Source organism: Cavia porcellus, unplaced genomic scaffold (genome assembly GCF_034190915.1).
Source record: "Cavia porcellus strain 051 isolate PalLab524CR breed Dunkin Hartley unplaced genomic scaffold, mCavPor4.1 scaffold_25, whole genome shotgun sequence".
NCBI classification, from domain to species: Eukaryota; Metazoa; Chordata; class Mammalia; order Rodentia; family Caviidae; genus Cavia; species Cavia porcellus.
The window spans coordinates 48,865,471-48,892,140 of NW_026947508.1; the positions used below are offsets into that span (position 1 = coordinate 48,865,471).

Here is a 26,670-nt window from a genome sequence, read left to right on the forward strand (position 1 = left end):
GCAGTTCAGGCGGTCCTTCGGCTCACTTTGTAACCCAGGCTGGACTTGAACTTGCAATGATCCACCTGCCTCAACCCCTCAAGTGCTGGGATTACAGGAATGCACCACCATGCACTGCAGCATGACACAGATCCTGCTATTAGGGTGGAGCTCTTGGAAAACTAAGCTTACCCTCACTGCCCTTCAGCTAAATGAGTAATTTTATGCAGAAAACCAAAGTGACTAAAATTAACCACGCAGTTAATATGTAACGATTATTCCAGCTTTGAGCAACATTTGAGTTGTTTAAGCAGTATGAGGGTTTAGAATGAGATTGTTCTTGGTTCAAGTTGAGACTAAGCTCATGACCCACTCTCTTGAACAAATTACTCCCAATGAGTCTGTTTTTTCACCTATAAAATACAGATCACACCTCTTAGAGAGAGATTGTATGACATGAGGTTAGAGCCACCATTATTTGCTGGACAGAGCACTGGCATTTAAAACAATGGTCACAGCCTTGCCAGAGGGACTCAGACCTAGTAAGATATACTTACACCTCACATTTAGAAAGTTTACTTCCAGGAGGAGGAACAGAGAGAACCACTATAGAAATGCAAAGGTCAAAGACTGAAAGGAAGGGAACTCGTCTGCAGTAGTTGGAGATCCAGAAAGACGAAGGCCAGAGGGGTGGGGAAAGCGTCCTGTGCAAAGCCTGGGAGACAAGCAGACCTAAGAGTGGCAGGAAGCCTCTCCCAGTGAGGGTCGGCAGGTGGCATGGTTTGACTGGGGTATGCACGGAGTCTGCGAAAACAATGCCTGTCTGCAATTGTCTGCATGTTACTCTTGTCCACCTCAGCTCCTTGAGGGCGAGGCTGGGTCTGACTTCTGCCATCACTGTTCCCCGCACTACCTCCTGGCATCTCCTAGGCTGTGTTTTGCCTCTGTTCGCTCCCTCACACAGCATCTTCTACCTGCAGGCTCCTGAACTCCACTTTTCCACGTAACACTACCACTCTTCCTCCAGGAAGCCATCTACAATTCCCACAGCCCTTCGGTGCTTTTTTCCTCAGGACAAAGTCCCTAACACTTTATAAACCCTGCCCTAGCTGCTGCCCACCCCCCCTAAAGGCTCACTTCTACCAGCTGTCCACTCAACCTCATCTGTGGTCTAGAACCTTCTTTCAGCTTTGTGGGGAAAAAAAAAAAAATCAAGCTTCTTTTCTCCTCAGGGACTTGCACAGCCTGTTCTCTATGCTTGAACTTTCTTGTACCCCACTCCAAGGAAGCCTCCCTAATGAAGCACAATGTGATCTGAGCGAAGGAGTGACTCTCATGGTTCACTGGAGAATGACAGTCTCAGAAAGAAAGATGGCACAAAATCCCTAAGCTGAATGTACCAGAAACAGTGATGAGGCGCTGCTGCTGGGACAGGAAGGGCAGGAGCAGGAGATGAAATCAGGGTAGAGGAAGGCTAGCTCACATGGAGGCCTCCTAAGTCTCAGAGCGCCAGTTTCCACTCCTAGTAAGATGGGTGTTAATGAAGGGTCTGAAAGAACAACATGCTCTGACTTAGTTTTAAAAAGACACCACAGCTCTGCATTATATTCTCTAGAGGGGCAAGGAAGGAAGCAAGAAACCAGAAAGACGGTAACGAGGGCTATGATTAGGCCAAAAGGTGCTAAGAGTCCCTAAATATGGTTAGGAGTACAGATGGAAGACGTTAGAAGCATTCAGGTGCTAGGTGTATCATGGATATGGCAGTATTTGTCAAAGAAGTAGATTCCTCTTTACTCATCATAGCTCTTCCTCAGACAGTAAAAAGTCTGTGATGCCAGATGGCCTGGGTTCAAATCCTCCCTTGATGGTGATCTTTAAGCAAATTGCTTGGATTTTCTGGGCCTCGATTTCTTATGAGCCAGGCATGGTGGGCTGCACCTGTTATCCCAGCACCCCTGAGGCTGAGGCACAAAGACGCCAGGAGTCTGCTACAAACACCAGACAGCAGAAACAACCATCATGACAGTGAACACCCAACTGCTATACCTTCAAACTGCAAGTTATCCACAGCTGCCATTCAGCCAGTGGGTCTTCTCCCAGGTTGCAGGAGGAAAATGTGCAGAGGTCTGAAAGGAAAGGTAAGTACACTTAATCAGATAACAAAGTAAAACATTTGCAAACAAATCCCGTCCCAGTGTTGGAAAGGCACTGCTTGCCAGTGTCTCCTTTGTCAGTGGGGTTTGATAGGTTTACATATAAAATTATTATGAAGAAACTGCACGGGTGGTGGCACAAGCCCGTAACCCTTGTACTGAGGCTGAGGCAGGAGGATTTCTGCGCTTTCAAGGCCACCCTCGGCAACGTGGTAAGCTGAAGACAGGTCTGGACCACAAAGTGAAACCTTCAAAAACAAAACAAGAAACTAACGCCAGTAGTCCACCGTGTGCATGTTTAGAGTCTCAAGGATGCAGCCAGGGGGGCACGATGCAGGAGGAGTGCTGAGGCTGGAGAGGTGAGAGAGAGCAAGAGCAGTTAGGCCGAGGCAGTGGTTATGGGCATGGGCTCTGGAACCTCACAGACCTGCGTTTGATTTCAGACTCTGAACCCTTCTCCGCTGTGTGGGCGTTCCTCGGGGGCTCAGCTTCCTCATCTGTAAAACGGGCTCGTAACGGCGCCTACTCACACAGTGCGGGGGCCATAAAACAACACTGCTTGTGTACGGCACTTCGCGCACAGCCAGGCAGCACCCACAGCTCAGTCGCCCCGCTCGCCGCCCAGGGACGCTGCGGCCCGAGGGCTCCGCCAGCGCTTCCTGCTCCCCGGTGCCGGAAGCCGGAGATCCGGGAGGCGGGGCTGGCCGCCTCCTCCGGGCAGAGCCCCGCCCTCTTAAAGGGGCAGCAGCCCCGGAAACGCTCCCGGAGACCTCGGCGCCGCGAGCCGGCCCGCCCCCGCCCCGCCCTACCCGCCCCTCTCCACCCCGCTCCCCGCGGCGAGCACCCCCAGTGTAAACCGCCGGGGGCGGGGCGGGGTGGAGCCGCAGAGGGTCCCTCGGCGCGTCCCTGGCTCGGAGCTCGCAGGGAGCGCTCGAGAAAGATTGGTGTTTTCTTGCCGTTTGTTTTTAACCTCTTTTCTTAGAGAAAACCAAACCAGAGCAATAAAACATGATTGCCGAAAGAGAAAAAAGGTCATCCGCGTCACCAGTCTTCCGAGTTTCTTTTGCCATAAAATCGAACCACTCAGGATGAGATGCGAGGAGGGCAGGGTGCAGACTGCTAATTTGGGCGCCTCGTTGCACAGGCCTTTATTCCGCCCTTCCTGGGGGGCGGGGACGCCTGGAGAGGGATGGGTCTCTCACCTGTGTCCCCCAGGTTTATGCCTGCCTACCAGTAGGCCAAGGCCTCTCTAACCACACCTGCACCAGCCTGCTTCGACTGCTCTGGACTCTGGGGACCCTTTGCTCCAACAGTCCCCGGAGCTTGCCTCTACCACAGAGTTCACCTGGACAGCAGTCAGGAGTGATTTTGTTGCTGGGTGCTGGTGGCAGCATACACCTGTAACCCCAGTACTCAGAAAGCTGAAACAGAAAGATTTCCACGAGTTCAAGGCCAGTCTAACTACATAAGGAGACTTCTTCTGGGGTGGGGGGAGTGATTCTGGTCTCTGGGTCTGCAGTGCCACCCCAGGGGTCCAGGTACACAGTAACTGCTCACTAAAGACTAATAATGAACAAGTTCTTGCTGTCGGATACAATATAATATTATTAATCATTAATGTATATCTTGCTATATAGTGAAGGGTTATTTAAGCTGGCTCATGACCAGTCTCTGTCCCTTCAAGATTTCTAATTGTCAGAACAATTCCATAGCAGGTGGTGTTAATTCTCTTTGTGTAAAGAGAAAGCAGGGGCTTAAAAGGACACCCCGGGACACTTTGTTTTGAATCTTGGTTCATGGATCCAGATGCATGTGTGTGTCTGACTGTACTTATGCTCCGTTTGCTCTTGGACTTCCTTAAGGCTGACCCCTATCCTTCAGCCCTGACCCTTGGACTCATGCTTTACAATAAACACTCACGTGAGAACCCACACAAAAAGTTGGCAGCACTAAGAGTGGCTCCATGAAACAGAGCCTTGGGTCTGCACCTTGGGACTGGATTGCCACTCATCAGATGTCAGCGACAGGTCCACATGTCTGGTAATGAGAAGTGGGATGGGAGGGTGACAGAAACATCACAATTACATGGGGAGTGTTTATTGTCGATTTGCGTGAGGTGCAGGTGGAAGGTGTGGCATCCAGTTATCTGGTGGCTATGGTGTGGCACTGAAACAGGAGAGCCATGTGGTTTTTTGGTTTTTGTTTTTGTTTTTGAGGCAGAGTCTCACTATGTAACCCAGACTGACCTGGAACTTGCAGCAATCTGCCTGCCTCAGCTTCCCAACTGCTGGGATTACAGGTGTGCCCCACAACTCCCCCATCCTGTGATTTCTCTCTTTCCTCTTGAGGTGGAATGCTTGAGATGCTACCTGAGAATTTAGGCACAGAGCCTCTTTTCATGTGGCCACAGAGTAGGTTTTATCTTGGTAACATTGTATACAGATCCTCATATCAGGGAAATAATCACATCTATACTCTCATCATTTTTCAAATTCCTACTTTCCCATTCTGGCCAAAAATCTTTTTCTAGCTTAACTCTTGTTAATCTTTTTTTTTTTTTTTTCCTTTCTTTTTTGTGGTACCAAGAATTGAACTCACAATCCTGCACTTGCCAAGCAGGCGCTTATGCTGCTGAGCTAAATCCCTGGCTAGCTTAACCCCTAATTATGAATCTCCTTCCTATTTCCCTAAGTACTTACCTAACTCATTAAAACTTAAAAACTAGGCACTGGGATGTATTTCCCTCCTATGACACACTACTAGCACATTTCTAGCAGCCTATTTGCTGTACTTCTTCCACTGAGAATCGCATTTCTCTCTTATAACCCAAAATTAGAAGGTATATTAAAAGGTGCAAACATAGTTTGAAGAGGTCAAGGGAGTGCTAGTACAGTCAGATATGGAAGGAATGTCAAAATTGCCAAGGTTTAAAAATATGATTCACATGCTAAGAGCTCTTAACAACAGGAAAAACCAAATGGGTATTGAAAGCAGACAGCTCAATAAGTCAAAAAGAAATTCTAGGGGACGGGCGGGGGATTTAGCTCAGCGGCATAAGCGCCTGCCTTGAAAGCAGGCAGTTGTGAGTTCGATCCCTGGTGCCGATAAAAAGGAAAAAGACAAAAAAAGAAATTCTAGGGGTCAAAAATACTATGGCAGGGTCGGGGATCTAGCTTAGTGGCATAAGCATCTGCCAAGGTCGTGAGTTTGATCCCCAGTACCAAAAATACTATGGCAGAAATAAAGAATGCCAGTGATGAGCTTATTAGTAAACTGGACACAGCTGATGAAAAAATCTCTGAACTTTCAGATACATCAATAGAAAATTCCAAAACTGAATTTCAAAGAGAAGAAATAAAGAAAAAAGCAGGACAGAATATCCAGAAACTGGGAAAACTACAAAAGGTGTTACCATGTGTAATGAGGCCAGCAGGAGGAAAAACAGAAAACAGAAATACCTGAAATAATGAGAAGTTCCCCTGAATTAATGCCAGATGTCAAACAACAAATCTAGGAGACACAGAGAACACCAAACAAAATCAGTGAAGACACAGACACACTCATTACCTACACATGTTGAAACTCTAGACAATCTAAGATAAATAATCTTGAAACCAGTGGGAAGGGGAGCTCACATATAGAAGTGAAATGGTTTTGTGATAAGAGGAAAAAAAATCAACAATAGCAACCTATAATTCTGTATTTTGAGGAAATTTTCCTGCAAAAGTAAAAGGGAAATAAAGATTTTTACCAGGGAACTGTTGTCAGTAGACTTACTTTTCAAGAAATGTTCTTCAGATAGAAGATGACGTAGGTCAGAAACTCAAGTTCATGTAAAGAATCCAAGAGCGTTAGAAAAAGAAGTAGAAGTAAAATGAAAAAAATGTAATTTTTTGCTCAAAATAATATATTTGAGTATGTGTATTTATTTGTGAATGTTTATGTATGAATGACAGCAGTGAACAATGATAAGGCACAGAAGGAATTAGGAATATTTTGCTATTTTAAGATGTGTACACTCCTTGAAAATCTGTATAGTTTGAAAGTAGAATTGGACTAGTTATAAATGTTTCATTTCAAACTCAGCATAACTGATATGCTAAGGACATATCAATTGATATGAAAAGGACAGTAAAAGGACTCATACAACATGCTCAATTAAACCACAAAGGATAGAAAAAGTGGAAGGTAGTAATAAAAAACAAAGGCACTGAATATGAAATAATAACAAATATGGAAGATGTTAATCCAGCAATATCAATAATCACTGTAAAGCTCAATGGAATGGGCTAGGGATTTAGCTCAGCAGCACAGTGCCTGCCTGACAAGCACAAGGTTCTGAGTTCATTCCTGAAACCACCTCCCCACCCTAAACACTCTCAATGGTCTAAATATACATTTGTTAAAAGACGCAGATTCTCAGAGTGCATTAAAAAACAAGACCCAGGGGCTGAGGATTTAGCTCAGCAGCATAAGCGCCTGCCTTGCAAGCAGGCAGTCGTGAGTCTGATCCCTGGTACCGATAAAGAAAAAAAAAAAAAAGACCCAGATGGGCATAGTGATTGTCTTGGTTTCTTTTCTCTCCTTGCTGAAACAAAACACCTGATGCCCAAAATTAGGGAAGGAAAGGTTTATTTATCTTACAGTTTTTTGGAGATTTCAGTCCATAATGTGCTGGCTCCAAAGAAGGGTGGTAAGGCACTGGGGCAACGCTTCAAGGCAGCGCTCAGAGCAAAAGCCGTGAGAACACAAGGAGGAAAACAGGCCTTTTCTCCCTGCTTACACTGTACAGAGCCCACCTCCCCCACCTCAGGTAAGGTATAGCACTCACAAAATCTCCTTGCCTTCCTTTGTAGGGGATGAGGATATTTACAAAGTAAGAACCCTGGCTCCCTGCTGAGTCAGTTAAATTTCTAAATTTCTAAGGTTGACACAGTGTATTAACCGTAACAATCTACCCCTTGTCGACTTGGCAAACAGACATATTTCTTAAATCAGCCTCCAGATACAAAGGCATGCTTATTCTTAACATTTTGCAATTTAACAATCCTTAAGAACCAGCATTAAGTCTGCCAACATTGTATTACATTAGAAACAATAACATTTTGTCCTTGCACCACCAAAAACTCATGCACATCTCTTTATGCAAAAGGTATTTAGTGGATCTGAAAGAGTTGCCAAAGTGCTAACAGTTTCAGCTCTGCTGAAAAGTTCAAATCCCACTCTACAACTCATTAGCACACAGCAGTGGGAAGGGTCATCTAGCCGGCGCACTTCAGAATTGTAACCAACAAAGAAAGAAACTGGGGCCTCCTGGAAGAAACAAAAAAGATGAGAAGAAGAAGCAACAACAAAAGTCCCCAGGTCACAACCCTGAGAACATTGACCCAGGACAGGTAAATACAAAGGAGAATGAGAACAGCAAACATGCAATACCAGACACAGCACCAGTGGATATAAAGAGATATATTGGGGATCTCATAGACGAGTTCAAAAGTGAAATATTTAGCCAAGTAAAGCATGATATAAGATTAATAAAAGAGATACTAAGTACCCCTAAAGCAGACACAGATGGAAAAAGGGAGGCACTCAAAACAAGGAGATTTGATGAAGAATGTAAAAAAATACAGAATACATGAAGCAGATTCAAAGAGATTACCAGAAAATTAAAAACTCTATGGAAAGATGGCAAATCAGCTTGAAAGAAACTAAGGATAGATTATCCAAACTGGAGGACAGTTTAGTAATGTGGGATTATGAAAGGGAAAACTTTTTAAAAATAACAAGGAAACAAGCAGTAACAATACAAACGCTAGAAGATGACAGGATCTACAACTTGAGAATAAAGAATGTGAATGAAGAAGCAGGGGTACAATCAAAGGAACTACAAAAGCTATTCACAGAAATAATTAAGGAAAACTTCCCAAACATAGGAAAAGGAAATGATATTCTGATATATGAGGCATACAGAACTCCGGCCACCTACAACCAAAGCAGAGCTACACCCAGGCATATAATAATCAAGATCCCAGAAATTCAATATAAGAACAGAATATTAAAAGCTGTTAGAGATAAGAAACAGATAACCTACAGAGGAAGGCCCATCAGAATAACGGCAGACTTCTCGACACAAACCATCAAGTCAAGAAGAGCCTGGAGCAAAATATTCTAAGCCCTGAAAGAAAATAACTTCCATTGCAGATTGATATACCCTGCTAAACTGTCTCTATAATTAATGGAGAAACAAGATGCTTCCAAGATAAAGAGGAACTTGGGAAATTCACAACCACCAATCCAACTCTACAGGGAATACTTCAGGACATTCTAGAAAGAGAGAAAAGTACTAGGATTCCAGGAACAGTGGCAGAGAGGCCTCAATGAATGGAGCAGAAAATAGAATGAAGAAGATAAGCGGACAACTGATGGCAAAAAAAGAGCATAACAGAAATGAGGCAGAGAAGATTTTATTCAAAACTGATATGATTGACAGTATCAAGTCTGAGAGTATAGGCAACTACACTGAAGATGACAAGACTCTACAATACACATTCTGGTTTGATAACTGCTGGTTTTTGAAGTTCTATGCTATATACAAAGTTGTATTTTTTTATTTTTATTTTATTTTTTTTTGTCTTTTTCCTTTTTATCGGTACCAGGGATCGAACTCAGGACTGCCTGCTTGCAAGGCAGGCACTTATGCCGCTGAGCTAAATCCCCAGCCCCAAGTTGTGTTTTTATTAAATACTGTTATGTACTGATATATTCAATTATACTATGTCTGATGATATAGCCAACCCTATTGGAGATAACAAGAGACAACACAGGAACTATGGTAGGACTCTATAACATCTTATATGTTTATGTCATTTCATGTGTTTATAGGAATGTTTTGTTTTGCCTTGCTTTGTTTTGTCTCTCCCTCTAATATAGAAAGGACAGAAATGAACAGATACTTTGAAGAAAAAGAGACCCTACAGTACCCAGTGCTGATCACAGAGTGTCATGATGTGAAATCCAGCAATACTATTATTCTTTGTTCAGAATGATTTTAACCTGCTTTAGTTTGTTTAATCTAAACATAAATGAAGACATGGATAACTGCATGTATGTTTCAGTGTATAGGATTGACAACCATGTTACTAAGTTTTTGTTGGACAGCTGAACAGAACCATTTGCAGTCTCGCTGTTTGAATTCCCACTTTACATGTTCCATTTTTGTATCTTGAACAACTATTTGTAAAACAACAATATGTAAACATCAACTAATGATTCTTTATTTTTTTCTCTGAACGAATGTATTATTTCTACCTATTTTCTGTTTTGTTTAGTCTTTCTTTAAATAAAACTAAAAAAAAGAAAAGTTCAAGTCCCAAGTCTCCTCCAGATGGCAGGCAAACTCTTAGCTGCAAGTCCCTGTACAAATGAAAACAAGGTTAAACACTTCCAACATACAATGGCACAAGAGAAATATTCCCATTCCAAAAGGTACAAACAGGAGAGTACAAAAGATTGGGTCGAAAGCAAGTCCAAAATCCAGCAGGGCAAACATTAAGGCCTGTAGTCCCACATGCACGGTTTCAGGCAGTATTGTGAGCTCCAAAGGGCTCGTGTGACTCCACCCCTGCGCACTTCTGGTGGTTACCAATCCCACAGCTTCTCTCTTGGGCTGGCTTTGGTCTCTCATTGCAGCTTTCCTTAGATGACCCATGTTCCTGGCTTTTCCAAACTTCTGGGGTCTCCGCTGCACTGTTCGCTTCACGCTCACAGCTTCACATGCTGCCCTCTAAGGGGCACGCTGGCCGGCCTCCCAAGCCTTCTGAAATCAGAGTGGAAGTCTTTTTACTTTTTTTATGTTTTTAAATTTTATTTTAAAAAAGACAAAACAAAACAGAAAATGGGTAGAAATAATACATACTTTCAAAGAAAAAAATAAACAGTAATAAATCACTCGTTGATGTTTACATATTCTCCTCTTACAAACTGTTGTTCAAGATACGAAAGTAGAACATATAAATGGGAATTCAAACAGCAAGTTCTGTTAACTAATAAAAACTTAGCAATATGTTATCAATCCTATACTCTTAAACATACACGCATTTACACATATCTTCATTTGTGTTGAGATTAAACAAACCAAAGCAGACTAAAATCACTCTAAACAAAGAATAATAGTATTGCTGGATTTCACATCATGACACTCCAACGTCAACACTGGGTGCTGTAGTGCCTTTTTTTCCTTCAAAATGTTTGTTCATTTCATCATGTGTCATAAAATCAGTTCTTGTAAACTGTTTATAGGTGTGGAAGTCTTTTTAATCTCAGAACCCTCGCATTCTGTACGCACCTAAAACCAGCACCATGTGGATCTGCTGCCAGTTGAAGCATTCGCCAGGCTTTTCTCTCTGTCGGCCATCAGTGCCTGGATCACTGATCCTGATTGTGAGGAGCAAATTCTCTACTTGCTTCCATTCTGGAACCTCATGGAGCCTCCACTGCCACTCTGGACCATGATGCTCTGAGGCTTTTTCCTCAAAGCAAAGTCTTCCACTTTTGCAGTTTGGAGGTTGCAAAGGTTCGAGGCTTGCTGCTTTTCTGCAATGCCTTCAGGCCACCTTTTTTATTCTGTGCCTTCTCAGCAATGGAGATCTCAGTTCTATCTTTACAGTCCACAGCTTTCCTGGAGCTTCCTTTCTGTTCAGACTCACAATGTTTTAAATTATCCTGCTGAGCTCTTTGATCTTGATTTGCAACATAAATCTGGCTAAAAGCCCCCAACAACAGCCATGCCACAGACTCAATATTTGACTGCTTTGAAATTTCTTTTGCCAGATTAATCAGTTTACTGTCCTTAATTTTAGTATCAGGCAAGATCTCTGGAGATGAGCAAAATGCAAAGTTTCTGCCAAGCCACGACACACATCATCTGTAGTCCAACAACCAATGCAATGCTTCAGAGCAGAAATCTCCGGAGCCTAGTCTTTATCAGCAGGCTTTCTATCAGCCTTTTGGTCTCCTGAGCTCTGACCAGAATCTCCCATGCAGAACAGCTTAAGGCATTCCAGCTCTACGTATTCAGGTAACATTTCTGAACCTTTCCAAACTCTTCCCACAAGCCATTTCCAAACCCTCTTGAACCACAGGGTCAGATACAGTCACAGCAACAGCCCCAATCCCAATACCAAATTCTGCCTTGGTTACTTTTCTTTCATTGCTGAAACAAAACACCTGATACCCAAAATTAGGGAAGGAAAGGTTTATTTAGCATACAGTTTTTTTGGAGGTTTCATTCCATAATCAGTTGGCTCGAAAGCAGGGTGGCTTAGCCATGGAACAACACATCAAGGCAGCATCCAGAGAAAAAGGGGTAAAACAGGCCTCTTCTCCTGGCTAACAATGTACAAAGCCCACCTCCCCCAACCTCAGGTAGGGTGTAGCACTCACAAAATCTCCTTGCCTTCCTTTGCAGGGATGAGGATATTTACAAAGTAAGAACCCTGGCTCCCTGCTGAGTCTCTCAGTTAAACTTCTAAATTTCTCAAGTTGACACAATTTATTAACCATAAGAGTGGAGCATACTTGTAACTCCAGCACTTGGGAAGGTGAGGCAGGAGGATTATTGCAAGTTCAAGACCAGCGTGGGCTACAAAGTGAGCTCAAGGCCAGCCTGAACTGCATAGTGACCCTGTCTTAAAAAAAAAAAAAAAAAAAAAGACCCAAGTCTGTGCTGTCTATGTGAAATTCACTTTAAATATAAAAAAATATTTACAAATTAAAAGGAAGTCTATACAGAAAGACATACAATGCCAACACTAATCAAAATAAGGCTGGAGTGCCTATCTTAATTTTAAATAAAGCAAAGAAAATTTCAAATTTCTCTTTCCAATTTTAATGCACAATGATTAATTCTTCAAGTAATTACAATCCTCGACACAGTGAAACTCAAAAGCCCTACCAGTCAGTTGGATGTAACAGACACGTTAGCCTCTTCCTATGTTACATGCCAAAGCTCTGATCATGCATGTATTATTGAGATCAGCTCCAGATGGCTAGAGGACCTTACTGTATGACTCTGACCAACTGCAAGCTGCATGGAAAGGACGTTGGGGGACTCTGAAGCCACACAATAGAGGCAGTGACCATTGAGGATGTGGCTGTGAACTTCACCAGAGGAGTGAGCTCTGCTAAGTCCATCTCAAAAGAAGCTCCACAAAGATGTGATGTGGGAAACCTTTAGGAATGTAGCTGCTATGGGAAGACACTTGGATGGCCAGAAAGTTGAAGATGACTGTAAATGTTGAAGCAGAAATCTAAGAAGTGAAGAGGTAGTGAAATGCTCTCTATATAAATTATGGCATCAATAAGAAAATGCCTTTTTGGATTCCAAATCTAATGTGAGCCTGAGGCCACCTGGTTTAAATACCAGCTCAAAGTCTTACCTGGAAAGTCCCTGATTGGTCATTTGTTGCTAATTATGCCCATCTCTGGCCCTGAATTAAGGCCAGCAGCTTCCTGACACTGTTGGTTTCAAGCAGGAGCCTAAAGAGATGTCTTTCTATGATCTGTTGGCCATTTCAGAATTTGGGCAGTGAAATGGTCAATTCATTAGAAAGAAACAGCTTGGGGCTGGGGATTTAGCTCAGCGGCATAAGCGCCTGCCTTGCAAGCAGGCAGTCGTGAGTTCGATCCCTGGTACCAATAAAAATGAAAAAGACAAAAAAAAGAAAGAAAGAAAGAAAGAAAGAAAGAAAGAAAGAAAGAAACAGCTTGAAGTGACCCCTCTCCCACCCCCTTGAGCAGCTGTGAGTGTGGCAGGATATGGTGGCCCAGGACCGTAGCCACCAGTATTTACTGTGACTTGCTCCATGCTGAGACCTGGAGCACTGGGAAACCAAGCAACACCCCCCACCCCTGCCTGTTTTGTTTTGTTGAACTTCAATATACATGAAAGTAAGGACAGCTATCTTGAAGAGAATGAAAGAGTCTATCACAGCCATTAGTGACTTCCCTATTGTCTGGTTTTGAAGACCCAAATTCTGTTCGGACCAGTTTTATGCCATGTTGTTTTGCATGAAATCTCTGTATGCGAAGATATGGACAACTATTTGGAAGAAAACGAGACACTATGATAGACAGCGAAGATGGCAGGTCATCTAGCTTTGAAATTTATATCTCTTGTTTTTTAATTTATATCTCATTGTTTTTTTATGTCCTATTTTGTTCTTTTTTTGTGTTTAATTTTACCCCCTTTAAAACAGAAGTTTTAAAAAAATGTAAAAATTATGCCCATCATAGCTCACACGACATTTAAATCACATGAGTATCAGGGATTTTTGGGAAAGCTGTCTAATTGTATGTCTTAGTTACTTTTCTCATTGTTGTGACAACATATCTGATACCCAAAGTTAAAGTAGGAAAGGTTTATTTGACTCACAGTGTGTAGAGATTTCAGTCCATAGTTGGCTGGCTCCACAGCAGTGTGGCGTGGCATAAGGGCACTGCAGGGGATAAACAGTTTACGGTGAGCAGAAGGCAGGAAGCAGCAAGCCACACAGGGACCAACAATAAAGATAGCAGCCTTCTTTCTGTCTCTCATATTTTAGCATTCACATCCTTAGTCCTAGCATTGCACTGTGAATCAGTCCCAGCATCACATCCTTGATCCAGCCACCTCTGAAGCCCAACTATGAGTGCATGAAGCTCTGGAGGAACATCTAGATATGAGCTATAACAATAAACATGGAGGCTGGCTGTGGCAATAATATGTAAAATCTCCCAGTACACACACGTGTTATGACGTGCATGAGAAATATAACAATCAAGAGAACTGAAGAGATGTGAGCAATGCTTGAAAGGTGTTAATTTTCCCAATGCATTCAAGTGCATGACAGTATTCATATGGGATAGAAGGATATGTATGCAATCAATGTGAGAAGCCCTTAAATGCTTTCACTTATCTTGAAATATATGAAAGACTTCACACTGGACAGAAGCTCTATGTAGATTATGTGAGAAAGCTGTTAGTGATTCCCATGATTTCAGAAAACCTAAACAAACTTACACTAGAAGTAAATATAAATACAAAATGTGGGAATGCTTCAATTTTACATGAGCTTTCATGGAAACATGACGTTGTGTAGTGGAGAAACTGGTATCAGTTTACATCTCATAAAAGCCCCTCTAGTCATTCTAATTTTATTTGTACTTACAAAAGAACAGCGTATAGAGCAAAATCAAGAATGTAAGAGACATGCACAAGTCATCAGTTGTCCTAAATGTAAGAATGTTTATTGGTTCAAATCCCTGTGAATGCACAAAGTTCTCAATTATAAACTCATTTTCAAAACACTCTGAACATGTTTCAGGTACAGAAAACTTACACAGGTGTGTACTATAAAAACTTAACGTCAATTACTGATTTAATTTCTTGAAAAGATTAGGCCTATTCAGGTTGCCTGTTTCTTGTATGAATTTTGCAATAGATCATATCTTTGAAGGAATTCGACAGAAAGAAAGACAGAAAGAAAGAAAGAAAGAAAGAAAGAAAGAAAGAAAGAAAGAAAGGGAGAAAAAAAGAGAGAAAGATAGATTTTTTCTTTGTTTTTTTCATTTTTATCAGTACCGGGGATTGAACTCACGACTGCCTGCTTGCAAGGCAGGCGCTTATGCCGCTGAGCTAAATCCCCAGCCTGAATGAAAGATTTTTAAAAAGAAAAAAAGAAAAAGGGCTGCAATGTAGCTCAGTGGTAGAGCACTAACCTAGCATATATAAGATCCTATATTCAATCCCAAAATGCACACATACATAAATGAAAATATCTCATCAAGGCTTGTGGAATGCAGTAAAAACTGTATATAAATTGAAATTTATACCATCAAATGCATATATTACAAAACCAGTAGTCTAGTTTTCTAGCTTTAGGAAACTAGAAAAGGGACAGCATATTAAATCCAATATAAACACCTGGAAAAATTGTTTTTTCTTTTTGAGACAGGTTCTCACTATGCAGGTCAAGCTGGCCTTGAGATCACTTTGTAGCCAAGATTGGTCTAGAACTTGCAATGATCCTCCTGCCTCAGCCTCCTGAGTGTTGGGATTACAGGCATGTGCCACCACACCTGGCTCTGAAAACTTTTTAATTTTTAAAGTTTACTTTACAAATAAAAAATAGGACAGAATCACATAACCTATGGACGTAAAGAGATAAGAAAAAAAATACTATGAACAACTTTCTGGCCACAAATTTGATAACCTAGAAGAAATGGACCAATTCCTTGAAAGATATGATCTATTGCAAAATTCATACAAGAAACAGGCAACCTGAATAGGCCTAATCTTTTCAAGAAATTAAATAAGTAATTAATAATCTTCCACAACAAAAAACACACTCCAAATATGTACACTAGTGAATCTACAAAGTATGTAGAAATTATACCAATTCCTCAATTCTTTTAAGAATATAGAATGAAGGGAATATTTCCCAAGTTATTCTTTTTTTTTTTTTTTTTTTTTTTTGTCTTTTTCATTTTTATCGGTACCAGGGATCGAACCCACGACTGCCTGCTTGCAAGGCAGGCGCTTATGCCGCTGAGCTAAATCCCCAGCCCCCCAAGTTATTCTTTTAAAAAAAATTTTATTTAAAGAAAGACTAAACAAAACAGAAAATAGGTAGAAATAATACATACATTCAGAGAAAAATAGTAAGAAATCACTAGTTGATGTTTACATATTGTTGTTTTACAAATAGTTGTTCAAGATACAAAAATGGAACATGTAAAGTGGGAATTCAAACAGCGAGACCGCAAACAGTTCTGTTCAGCTGTCCAACAAAAACTTAGTAACATGGTTGTCAATCCTATACACTGAAACATACATGCAGTTATCCATGTCTTCATTTATGTTTAGATTAAACAAACTAAAGCAGGTTAAAATCATTCTGAACAAAGAATAATAGTATTGCTGGATTTCATATCATGACACTCTGTGATCAGCACTGGGTACTACAGTGTCTTTTTTTTTTTAATTATTAATTTTTTTTTGTCTTTTTCATTTTTATCGGTACCAGGGATCGAACTCACAACTGCCTGCTTGCAAGGCAGGTGCTTATGCCGCTGAGCTAGATCCCCAGCCCCTACAGTGTCTTTTTTTAAAAATTTAACTTAAAGAAAATTAAACAAAACCAAAAACGGGTAGAAATAATACATAATTTCAAAGAAAAAAATAAACAGTAAGAAATCATTAGTTGATGATTACAGACTGTCTTCTTACAAATAGTTATTCAAGATACTAAAGTGGAGCATATAAAGTAGGGATTCAAACAGTGAGATTGCAATCAGTTCTGTTCAACTATCCAACAAAAATTTAGAAATAAGGTTATCAATCCTATACACTTAAACATACATGCAGTTATCCATATCTTCAATTATGTTGACACTGAATAAACTCAAGCAGGCTAACATCACATTATGACACTCCTGGGTCAGAATTGGGTATTTTAGTGTCTGTTTTTCTTCAGAGTATCTGTTCATTTCATCATATGTCATAAAATCAGTTCTCATAAACTGTTTATAAATTCTACACATGCGTGAGTCTTAACATGTATTTCTATCCTTTATAAATTAGAGGGAGAAACAAAACGAAGCAAGACAAAACAAAACATATTCTTATAAACTTATGAAACAAAATAAACATATAAGACCTTTGTACAAAGAGATCTATCATGGTTCCTGTGTAGTCTCTTGTTATCTCCAATAGAATTGGCAATATTGACTGGGGATTTAGCTCAACAGCTGGGGATTTAGCTCAGTGGCATAAGTACCTGCCTGCTAGCAGGTGGTCGTGTGTTTGATCCCCAGTACTGATAAAAATGAAAAAGATAAAAAAAAAAAAGAATTGGCAATATCATCAGACATAGTATAATTGAATATATCAGTACATAACAGTATTAATAAAAACACAACTTTGTATATAGTGCAGAACTTCACAAACCAGCAGTTATCAAATCAGAATGTGTATTATAGAATCTTGTCATCTTCAACATAGTTGCCTATACTCTCAAACTTGATACTATCAATCATATCAGTTTTGAATAAAATCTCCTCTGCCTCATTTCTGTTATGCTCTTTTTTTGCCGTCAGTTGTCTGCTTATCTTCTTCATTCTGTTTTCTGCTCCATTCATTGAGGCCTCTCTGCCACTGTTCCTGGAATCCTAGTACTTTTCTCTCTAGAATGTCCTGCAGTATTCCCTGTAGAGTTGGATTGGTGGTTGTGAATTTCCCAAGTTCCTCTTTATGTTGGAAGCATCTTGTTTCTCCATTAATTATAGAGACAGTTTAGCAGGGTATATCAATCTGCAATGGAAGTTATTTTCTTTCAGGGCTTAGAATATTTTGCTCCAGGCTCTTCTTGACTTGATGGTTTGTGTCGAGAAGTCTGCCGCTATTCTGATGATGGGCCTTCCCCTGTAGGTTATCTGTTTCTTGTCTCTTAACAGCTTTTAATGTTCTGTTCTTATATTGAATTTCTGGGATCTTGATTATTATATGCCTGGGTGTAGCTCTGTTTTGCTTGTAGGTGGCCGGAGTTCTGTATGCCTCATATATCAGAATATCATTTCCTTTTCCTATGTTTGGGAAGTTTTCCTTAATTATTTCTGTGAATAGCCTTTGTAGTTCCTTTGTTTGTACCCCTGCTTCTTCATTCACATTCTTTATTCTCAAGTTGTAGATCCTGTCATCTTCTAGCGTTTGTATTGTTACTGCTTGTTTCCTTGTTATTTTTAAGAAGTTTTCCCTTTCATAATCCCACATTACTAAACTGTCCTCCAGTTTGGATAATCCTTAGTTTCTTTCAAGCTGATTTGCCATCTTTCCATAGAGTTTTTAATTTTCTGGTAATCTCTTTGAATCTGCTTCATGTATTCTGTATTTTTTTACATTCTTCATCAAATCTCCTTGTTTTGAGTTCCTTCCTTCTTGCATCTGTGTCTGCTTGAGGGGTACTTAGTATCTCTTTTATTAATCTTCTTATATCATGCTTTACTTGGCTAAATATTTCACTTTTGAACTCGTCTATGAGATCCCCAATATATCTCTTTATATCCACTGGTGCTGTGTCTGGTATTGCATGTTTGCTGTTCTCATTCTCCTTTGTATTTACCTGTCCTGGGTCAATGTTCTCAGGGTTGTGACCTGGGGACTTTTTGTTGTTGCTTCCTCTTCTCATCTTTTTTGTTTCTTCCAGGAGGCCCCAGTTTCTTTCTTTGTTGGTTACAATTCTTCTGAAGCATGCTAGATAGATGACCCTTCACAGTTCCATGTACTAGTGAGTTGCAGACAGGAACAGCGCATGCTGGCCCTGCCCCTCTGGATCAGTCAAGCTGCTCTGGCCTGCCTCCAGACCAGCCAAATCTCCAAGGCCCCACTGGGCCAGTGTGGTTAGTGTGTGCCACCACTGCGGCGACTTGACCTCGGATAACCTATTGAGTCTCAGCCAGATCACGTGACCCAGCCCTAGCTCACTCCACCAATCCCATTCGGGAAGGGAACAATTGACTGAAGTCACTGCTGCCCCTTGTACTTGCCAGTCCTCCCTGGTCCCAGAATGTTGTCCACCAGAGTCGCCCTATTTATGGAATGGCTCCACTCTTGTCACTCACTACAGGTCAATGTAGGCACCCTGCCAACTCAGCCCTCCGTTCCACTTGCTGACCCCCAGACTCAATGTAACTGTGCCTCTAGTGAGTCGAAACGGCAGGATCTCAAATGGCTCGGCAACTTTGCGGGCCCTGGGCAAGTCACGGAGAGACCCTGGCCAGTTGCGGCGGGACCTTGGATAATTAAAGCATTAAGTTGCCTTAATTTCTTCTTGGGACAAGACAATTCATCTCCCTCTGTTTGGGGCTTCCCACTCTGTATTATGTTGAATTGTATCTTTTTTTTTTTTTTATTGGTACTGGGGATCGAACTCACGACCAGCTGCTTGAAAGGCGGGTGCTTATGCTGCTGAACTAAATTCCCAGCCCTATGTTGAATTCTAAGTTGACTATCTAAGGGAGCTTCTGTAGCCAGTTGTTATCTATCCTCCATCTTCGCTCAGTTCATTCCCAAGTTATTCTTATGAAGCCAGTATAACTCTAATACCAAAACCACAGAAAAATATTACAAGAAAACTGAACACTATATTTTCATGAACACAGATGCAAACATTTTTAATAAAATAGTAACGGACTGGGGATTTAACTCAGTGGCATAAGGGCCTACCTGGCAAGTGTGAGATCATGAGTTCAACCCCTGGTACCACAAAAAAAAAAGTAACACACTATTTTAAATGTATAAAATAAACTATGCATCATAACCAAATGTAATGGTTAGTACACTGCATCAATTTGAGAAGTCTACAAGCTTAACTAAGTAACTCAGCAGTTCAACATCTAGTGTGTAGAGGACATGCTCTTATAAGTATAGAATGTTGCTCACTGTATCAACTTGAGAAGTTTAAAGGTTAACCAAGTGACTCAGCAGGGGGCCAGGGTCCTCAATTTGTAAACATCTTGAGCCTGTGCAAGAGGAGGGCATAGAGATGGTGCGAATGCTACACTTACCCAAGGGCTGGAGGACTGCTTACAATTTAAGGGAAGAAAAGAGGCTTACTCTCCCCCTTTCTGCTCTTGTTGCTTCCTTGTCTTCTAGCGCCATGAACTGTAGCCCCTCACCAAGCCATCCTGCCCTGGAGCCAGCTGATTATGGATTGAAATGGCTATAAACTCTGAGCTAAGCCTTTCCTTCCTTAACTTTGGGAGTTGGGTATTTTGTCTCAACAATGAGAAAAAAATAAAAAACACATCAAGTGGGAATTATTTGTGGTATGCAAAACTAGATTTGTCAATGAAAAATCAATCAATATAACTCATAACACCAACAGGATACAGGAGAATCACATGATCATATCAACAGACACAGAAAAGGCATTTGACCAAAAGCTAATATTCATAATACAAACCCTAACCAAACTAGGAATAAAGGAGAGCTGTCTCAACTTAATCAAGAATATCAACAAAAATCCTACTACTGATACTAGAGCTTAACCGATGAGTTCAGCAGCTGAGTGTGCGGTTTGAGGTGGGCACTGGGAACTCCACCTGGATAGATACAGCATATCTGGTGCCTCCCTTCTTTCTGCTTCCTGGTCACTGTAACATGAACAGCTTTCTTCTGTTGGGTCCTTCTGTCATTCTCTTCCTGCCCTGGAGCCAGCTAACCATGGACTGAATGCACCAAGAGTGACTCTTCTTTTAAGTTTACAAGTGTCAGGTGTTCTGTCCCAGCAGCAGGAAAGTAACTAAGAGAGCTGATTGTATTTAATGGTGAAAACTAGAAGTTTTCCTATTAAAATAAGGAACAAGACGAGGATATCATCTCTACCCACTCATTTTCAACACCAAACTGAAAACAAGAATGGGAAATGAAAAAACTATATACATTGGGAAGGAAAAAAAAAACATTTTTGTCTGCAGATGATGTGATGATCTAAAAGCAATAGAAGCAACACAGTAGAATAAAAACTAAATACACAAAAGTCAACAGCTTTCCTATACAGCATTAATGAACAGTTTGGAGTGTGACATGAAAGGCGTAACACCATTTGCATTAGCATCCAAAACAGAAATACTTAAATGCCTGATGTGGTAGCACACACCTATAATTCTAGCTCTTGAGAGGCTGAAGCAAGAGGATCCCTGTGAGTTCAAGCCCAACCTGGGATGAAAAATGAGTTTAGGCCAGCCTGAACTACATAGTGAGACCCTGTCTCAAAAAAAAAAAAAAAAAAGAAAGAAAGAAAGAAAGAAAAAACAAAAAGAAAGAAAGAAAACAAAACACTTAAGTATAAATCTAACAAAATATGGACAAAATCTATATGAGAACTACAAAACTGTACTAAAAGAAATCAAAGAACTAAATAAATAGAGCCATATTCCATGTTCATGGATAGGAACAATATTGTCAGAGGTCAGCTCTTCCCAACTTAATCTACAAATTCTGTGCCACCCCAAGCCAAATCCTAGAAAGTTATTTTGTTGACACAGTTTTCACAAACTGATTGTAAATTTTACATGGAAATTAAAACACTGTAAACTGACTTCCTGGAGAACATGGCAGACAGATAGCAGCAGCTACGGAGGCTCTCTGAAAGACTCAGCTTAGAATCCAGGAATGGTGCGGAGTGCGGAATCCTAAACAAGAGAGGAGATATGCCCGCGGACTCAAGAATGAACTGGGCTGAGAGAAACCAACTGGGAATGCAATCCTGGTGCTATAACAGGAACAGATAAAGCCTCAGCATGGAAGCTGGAGCCCGCGCCACTGGAAACCGCGATTTGGGTTTCCTGCCACCGCGGCTGCGTCTGAATCGGCTCAGCAGGGAGACAGACACGCGAAAGTTCTGAGAACGGGAATCAGTGAACAGAGTTGAGAGCAGGACGGGCGGGGAGCCGTGCATTGACCTGCGGGGAACATCCATCAGAATTACATCAGACTTCTCGGCACAAACCATCAAATCACGAAGAGCGTGGGGGGAAATAATTCAAGCTTTGAAAGATAATAACCTCCAGCCAAGATTGATATATCCTGCACAACTATCCTTCGAAATCGATGGAAAAACAAGGTGCTTCCAGGATAAAGAGGAACTAGGGGAATATGCAACCACCCATTCAACTCTATAGAGAATACTGCAAGACATTCTAAAAAAGGAAAATACCAAGATTCCAGAAATAATGGCAGAGAGGCCACAATGAATGGAGCAGAAAACAAAATGAAGAAGACAAACTGACAACTAATGACAGGAAAAGAGCTCAACAGAAATGAGGCAGAAAAGACTGGATGATAGGAACAGCTATTTTGGAGAAAATGACGTCATAATAGGTAATGCTGATTTAGTATCATCTTGTTTTGAAGTCTCATCAAGCTTTTGCTCTTCTGTCTCCATTGGTCTTAGCATGTTGTATCTTATTGGATTTTATTATATGTGATACTATAAACAAAAACTTTTATAGACAAGGAGATTATACAGAAACCATTGTCCATTTTCTGTTAGTTGATTCTAAATACCCTGTTATACTGTCATTCTCTTACTATCATTCCCTGTAATACTGTTCATTCTCATTGAATTGTTTAGTCTCATTGTTTTGATATATTTGATACTACAGTATACGAAGTTATAATCAAAGATTTCAAGGAAAGACAATATGGTAACTACTTTTATGTCGGGATTATCTTATGGTAAAACACTATTTTGCTTAAATGGTTATGTTTTTTTTCTGCGCTGTTTTGTTGTTATGCCCTCTTTTATCTCAATCTCCATTTTATTATTTACTTTTTTATTTTTATCCTTTTAGTTAAGGGAAAATAAATAAAAAAATAGCAGGATATATTATAGTAACCCACTTTGACTTACTATTAACTGTAAGCCCTGTATTGCTCTCACCATCTTGTTTTGACTGATGTTCCTCTATTCTGTTTTGCTTGATAGTACCAGGTTCGAAAGTATAGGCAACAGCTGTGAAAATAGTGGGATTCATTATGACGCCCATTCTGGTTGACTATTATCTACTTTTGAAGACCTGTAATGTCTCCAATGTTTTGGTTTTGTTGGTTTCGTTCTTTACTGTTTTGTTCAATTTTATTATAACTGATGATATAGGCAATTCTATTAGAGATAGCAGGAGGCATTATGGTAACCATTGTTGATCACCTTGTATTATTGTTTTTACATTATCTATTATGTCCACCCTTTTGATTTGACCGACTCTGTTCTGTTATGTCACATTTGGTTTTACTCTCTTCCAAAAAATGTAATAAGAACTGTGGGAGTAATAAAACCCAAAATGTGTAGTAGTCATTGTACAAAAGAGAGGAAAAGAAAGTGCTCTAAATGATATAACTGCATGTATATTTAAGTGTATAAGATAGACAATGATATTACTGAGTTTTGTTGGATCATTGAACAGAACTCTTTGGTCTCACTGTTTGAATGTCCACTATATAAACTTTAATTTTGTAACTTGAACAAATATTTCTAAGATGACAATATGTAATCCATTAACTAGTGATTTCCTACTGTTTATTTTTTTTCTGAAATTCTGTATAACTTGTACCCTTTTTCTGCTTTTTTTTCTTTTTCTCCTTAAATAAAATTAAAAAAAAAAACTTTAAACTACTGAACATAATAATTAAAGATAATAACAAAATTAGAGCACTTATAATACCAAATTTCAAGACCTATTATAAAGTAATAGAAGATTGGGATGTGGTAAAAGCATAGATAAAAATCTCAGCAGGACAGAATAGTGAACTCTAGACTCCTGGGAGAACATAGCAGGTAGATAACAGCAGCTACAGAGGCTCTCTGAGATAGCCAGCTTAGATTCCAGAAATGGTGCAGTGTAGGGAGTCCTAAGCAGGGGGAGATATACCCTGCCAACCTAGGAATGAACTAAGCTGAGAGAAACCAACTGGAAATGCAATCTCGGTGCTACGACTGGAACAGCTAAAGTCTCAGTGCCGAAGCTGGAACCCACACCTCTGGAAACCATGGCTTGAATTTCCTACAGCTGCTGCTGCATCTGAATCGGCATAGTAGGGATAGAGACGCAGAAGCTCTGAGAGCGGGAATAGGCAAACCGAATTGAGAGCAGAGCTAGCAGAGAGTCCTGCATGGACCTGCGGTGAGTGAGAGGAATGGGACCCTTCCATAGACTAGGAGGCTCCAACAGAGGACATTCTGAGACTGGGCAGACTAGCCGGAACAGGATGCTGCAGTGACTTCAGTGACATATTCCCCTCTCAAGCGGGATTGGTGGGGAGTGCTTGACCTGGGTGACGCCGTGGACTAAGACCCAGTAGGCTATCCCAAACCAGGTCCCTGAGCCTGGCAGTGCACCCTAATGCAGTGAAGACTTCAGCAGGTGGACTGACCTGGAGTGGTGGGCCCAGCATAGGCTTCCCAGGTCTGTGTCTCCCTAGTACACTGCGATGGGTGGGAACACCTAGCTGGCATGATTCATACAAACTGTAACCGGCAAAGAAAGAAACTGGGCCTCCTATATACACGCTTGTATGGAAGGAATAAAAAGTATAGGAAGAGGGAGCAACAAGAAAGGGTCCTCAGTCCCCAATCCTGAGAACACTGATCCAGGAAAGGTAAATGCAAAGGAGAATGAGGACAGAAAACATGCAATATCAGGCACAGCACCAATAGACATAAGGCAATATCTCCGGGATCTCATAGACGAGTTCAAAAGTGAAGTATTTAACTAAGGAAAGCAAGATATAAATAGAATAGTTAAAGAAATGCTAAGCACCTCCCAAGAAAAAACAGCTGATGGAATGGAAGAACAGAAAAAAAGGAGAGAATTGGTTTTTTTTTTTTTTTAGGAGAGAATTGTTTGATGGAGAAAATAGAGAAAACGTAGGAAACATGAAGCAGGTTCAAAGAGATTACCAGGAAACTAAAAACTCTATTGAAAGCTGGCATAATGGCTTGAAAGAAACTAAGGATAGATTATCTGAACTGGAGGACAGATCTGTAATGTGGGAGCATGAAAGGAAAAACTTCTTAAAAATAACAAGGAAACAAGCTAGAAGATGATAGAGGATCTATAACTTAAGAATTAAGAATATAAAGGAAGAAGCAGAAATGCAAACAAATGAATTGCAAAGGCTATTCACAGAAATAATCAAGGAGATCTTTCCTAATATGGGAAAAGGTAAAGATACTCAGATCTATGAGGCATACAGGATCCCAGCCACCTACAACCCAAACAGAACTACACCCAGGCATATAATAATCAAAATTCCAGAAATCCAATATAAGAACAGAATATTAAAAGCCGTCAGAGACAAGAGACAGATCACTTACAAGGGAACACCCATCAGAATTACAGCAGACTTCTTACAAACCATCAATTACAAAGAGCATGGGACAAAATAATTCAAGCTTTGAAAGACAATAACCTCCAGCCAAGATTGATATATCCTGCACAACTGTCCCTAGAAATTAATGGAAAAGCAAGGTGCTTCCAGGATAAAGCGGAACTAGGGGAATTTGCAACCACCAATTCAACTCTACAGAGAATACTGCAAGACATTCTAAAAGAGAAAAATACCAAGATTCCAGAAATAGTGGCAGAGAGGCCACAATGAATGGAGCAGAAAGCAAAATGAAGAAGACGAACTGACAACTAATGACAGAAAAAGAGCTCAACAAAAATGAGGCAGAGACGGTTGGATGGTATGAACAGCTATTTCAGAGAAAACAAGACATCATAATAGCTAGTGCTGATTTAATACTATCTTGTTTTGAAATCCCATCAAGCTTTTATTCTTCTGTCTCCATCAGTTTTAACATGTTGTGTCTTATTGGATTTTATTATATGTGATAATATAAACAAAAACTTTTATAGACAAGGAAATAATACAGAAACCATTGTTCATTTTCTGTTAGTTCTAAATACCCTGTAATTCTGTCATTCTCTTGAATGGTTTTACATTGTCTTGATATATTTGATGCTACAGTATACAAAGTTATATTCAAAGATTTCAAGGAGAGAGACACTATGGTAACTATTTTTATGTCGGGATATCTTGTGGTGAAACACTATTTTGCTTAAATGGTTATGTTCTGACATATGCTGTTTTGTTCTTATGTCCTCTTTTATCTCAATCTTCTTTTTTATTATTTATTTTTTTATTTTTACCTTTTTAATTAAGGGGCAAAATAAATTAAAAATAGCAGGATATATTATAGTAACACACTTTGATTTCCTATTAACTTGATTTTAAACCCTGCATTGCTCTCACCATCTTGTTTTGACTGATTTTACTCTATTCTATTTTGCTTGATAGTACCAAGTTTGAGAGTATAGTCAACAACTGTGAAGACAATAAGATTCACTATGATGCCCATTCTGGTTTAACTATTATCTTCTTTTGAAGACCTGTAATGTCTCCAATATTTTGGTTTTATTGGTTTTGTTCTTTACTGTTTTGTTCAATTATATTATAACTGATTATATAGGCAATTCTTTTTAAGATAGCAAGAGGCATTATGGTAACCATTGTTGATCACCTTGTATTCTGTTTTTCCATCATGTACTATGTCCATCCTTTTGATTTGACTGACTCTGTTTTGTTATGTCACATTTGGTTTTATTCTCTTCAAAAAAAGTAATAAGAACTGTGGGAGTAATAAAACCCAAAATGTGTAATAGTCATTGTACAAAAGAGAGGAAAAGATAGTGCTCTAAATTATATAACTGCAGGTATATTTAAGTGTATAAGATAGACAATGATATTACTGTGTTTTTTTGGATCATTGAGCAGAACTGTTTGCAGTCTCACTGTTTGAATATCCACTTTATATGCTTTAATTTTGTAACTTGAACAACTATTTCTAAGATGACAATATGTAATCTATTAACTAGTGATTTCCTACAGTTTATTTTTTTGAAATTCTGCATAACTTGTACCCTTTTTCTGTTTTTT

General features: G+C 40.2%; 2 protein-coding genes and 1 non-coding gene across 8 annotated transcripts in view; 1 reads left to right on the forward strand and 2 right to left on the reverse strand.

Annotated features, from left to right (window-relative positions):
• Nucleotides 1-2,823, reverse strand: part of Yipf1 (Yip1 domain family member 1) — a 37,190-nt gene extending 34,367 nt beyond the window's left edge. The window contains exons 1-2 of one of the 4 annotated variants that reach the window (XM_063236532.1): nucleotides 2,663-2,823; nucleotides 2,026-2,105 (exon numbers count right to left, since the gene is read on the reverse strand). In XM_063236532.1, coding sequence (XP_063092602.1) covers nucleotides 2,026-2,056 — 31 coding nt within the window. In that variant the 5' untranslated portion in view covers nucleotides 2,057-2,105; nucleotides 2,663-2,823. Of the gene's footprint in view, nucleotides 1-2,025; nucleotides 2,106-2,406; nucleotides 2,427-2,559 lie in introns of those variants that run through there. The other 3 variants (XM_063236531.1, XM_003464065.5, XM_063236533.1) reach the window with 3 other exon arrangements.
• Nucleotides 2,824-6,747: 3,924 nt separating this feature from the next.
• Nucleotides 6,748-26,670, reverse strand: part of Ift25 (intraflagellar transport 25) — a 78,316-nt gene continuing 58,393 nt past the window's right edge. Inside the window, exons 5-6 of one of the 3 annotated variants that reach the window (XM_063236534.1) lie at nucleotides 13,564-13,627; nucleotides 6,748-9,945 (exon numbers count right to left, since the gene is read on the reverse strand). In XM_063236534.1, coding sequence (XP_063092604.1) covers nucleotides 9,902-9,945; nucleotides 13,564-13,627 — 108 coding nt within the window. In that variant the 3' untranslated portion in view covers nucleotides 6,748-9,901. Of the gene's footprint in view, nucleotides 9,949-13,563; nucleotides 13,628-26,670 lie in introns of all 3 variants that reach the window. The other 2 variants (XM_063236537.1, XM_063236539.1) reach the window with 2 other exon arrangements.
• Nucleotides 12,614-12,750, forward strand: LOC111755280 (small nucleolar RNA SNORA2/SNORA34 family). Its single transcript, XR_002789850.2, has one exon. It is a non-coding gene; the product is annotated as a small nucleolar RNA SNORA2/SNORA34 family (small nucleolar RNA).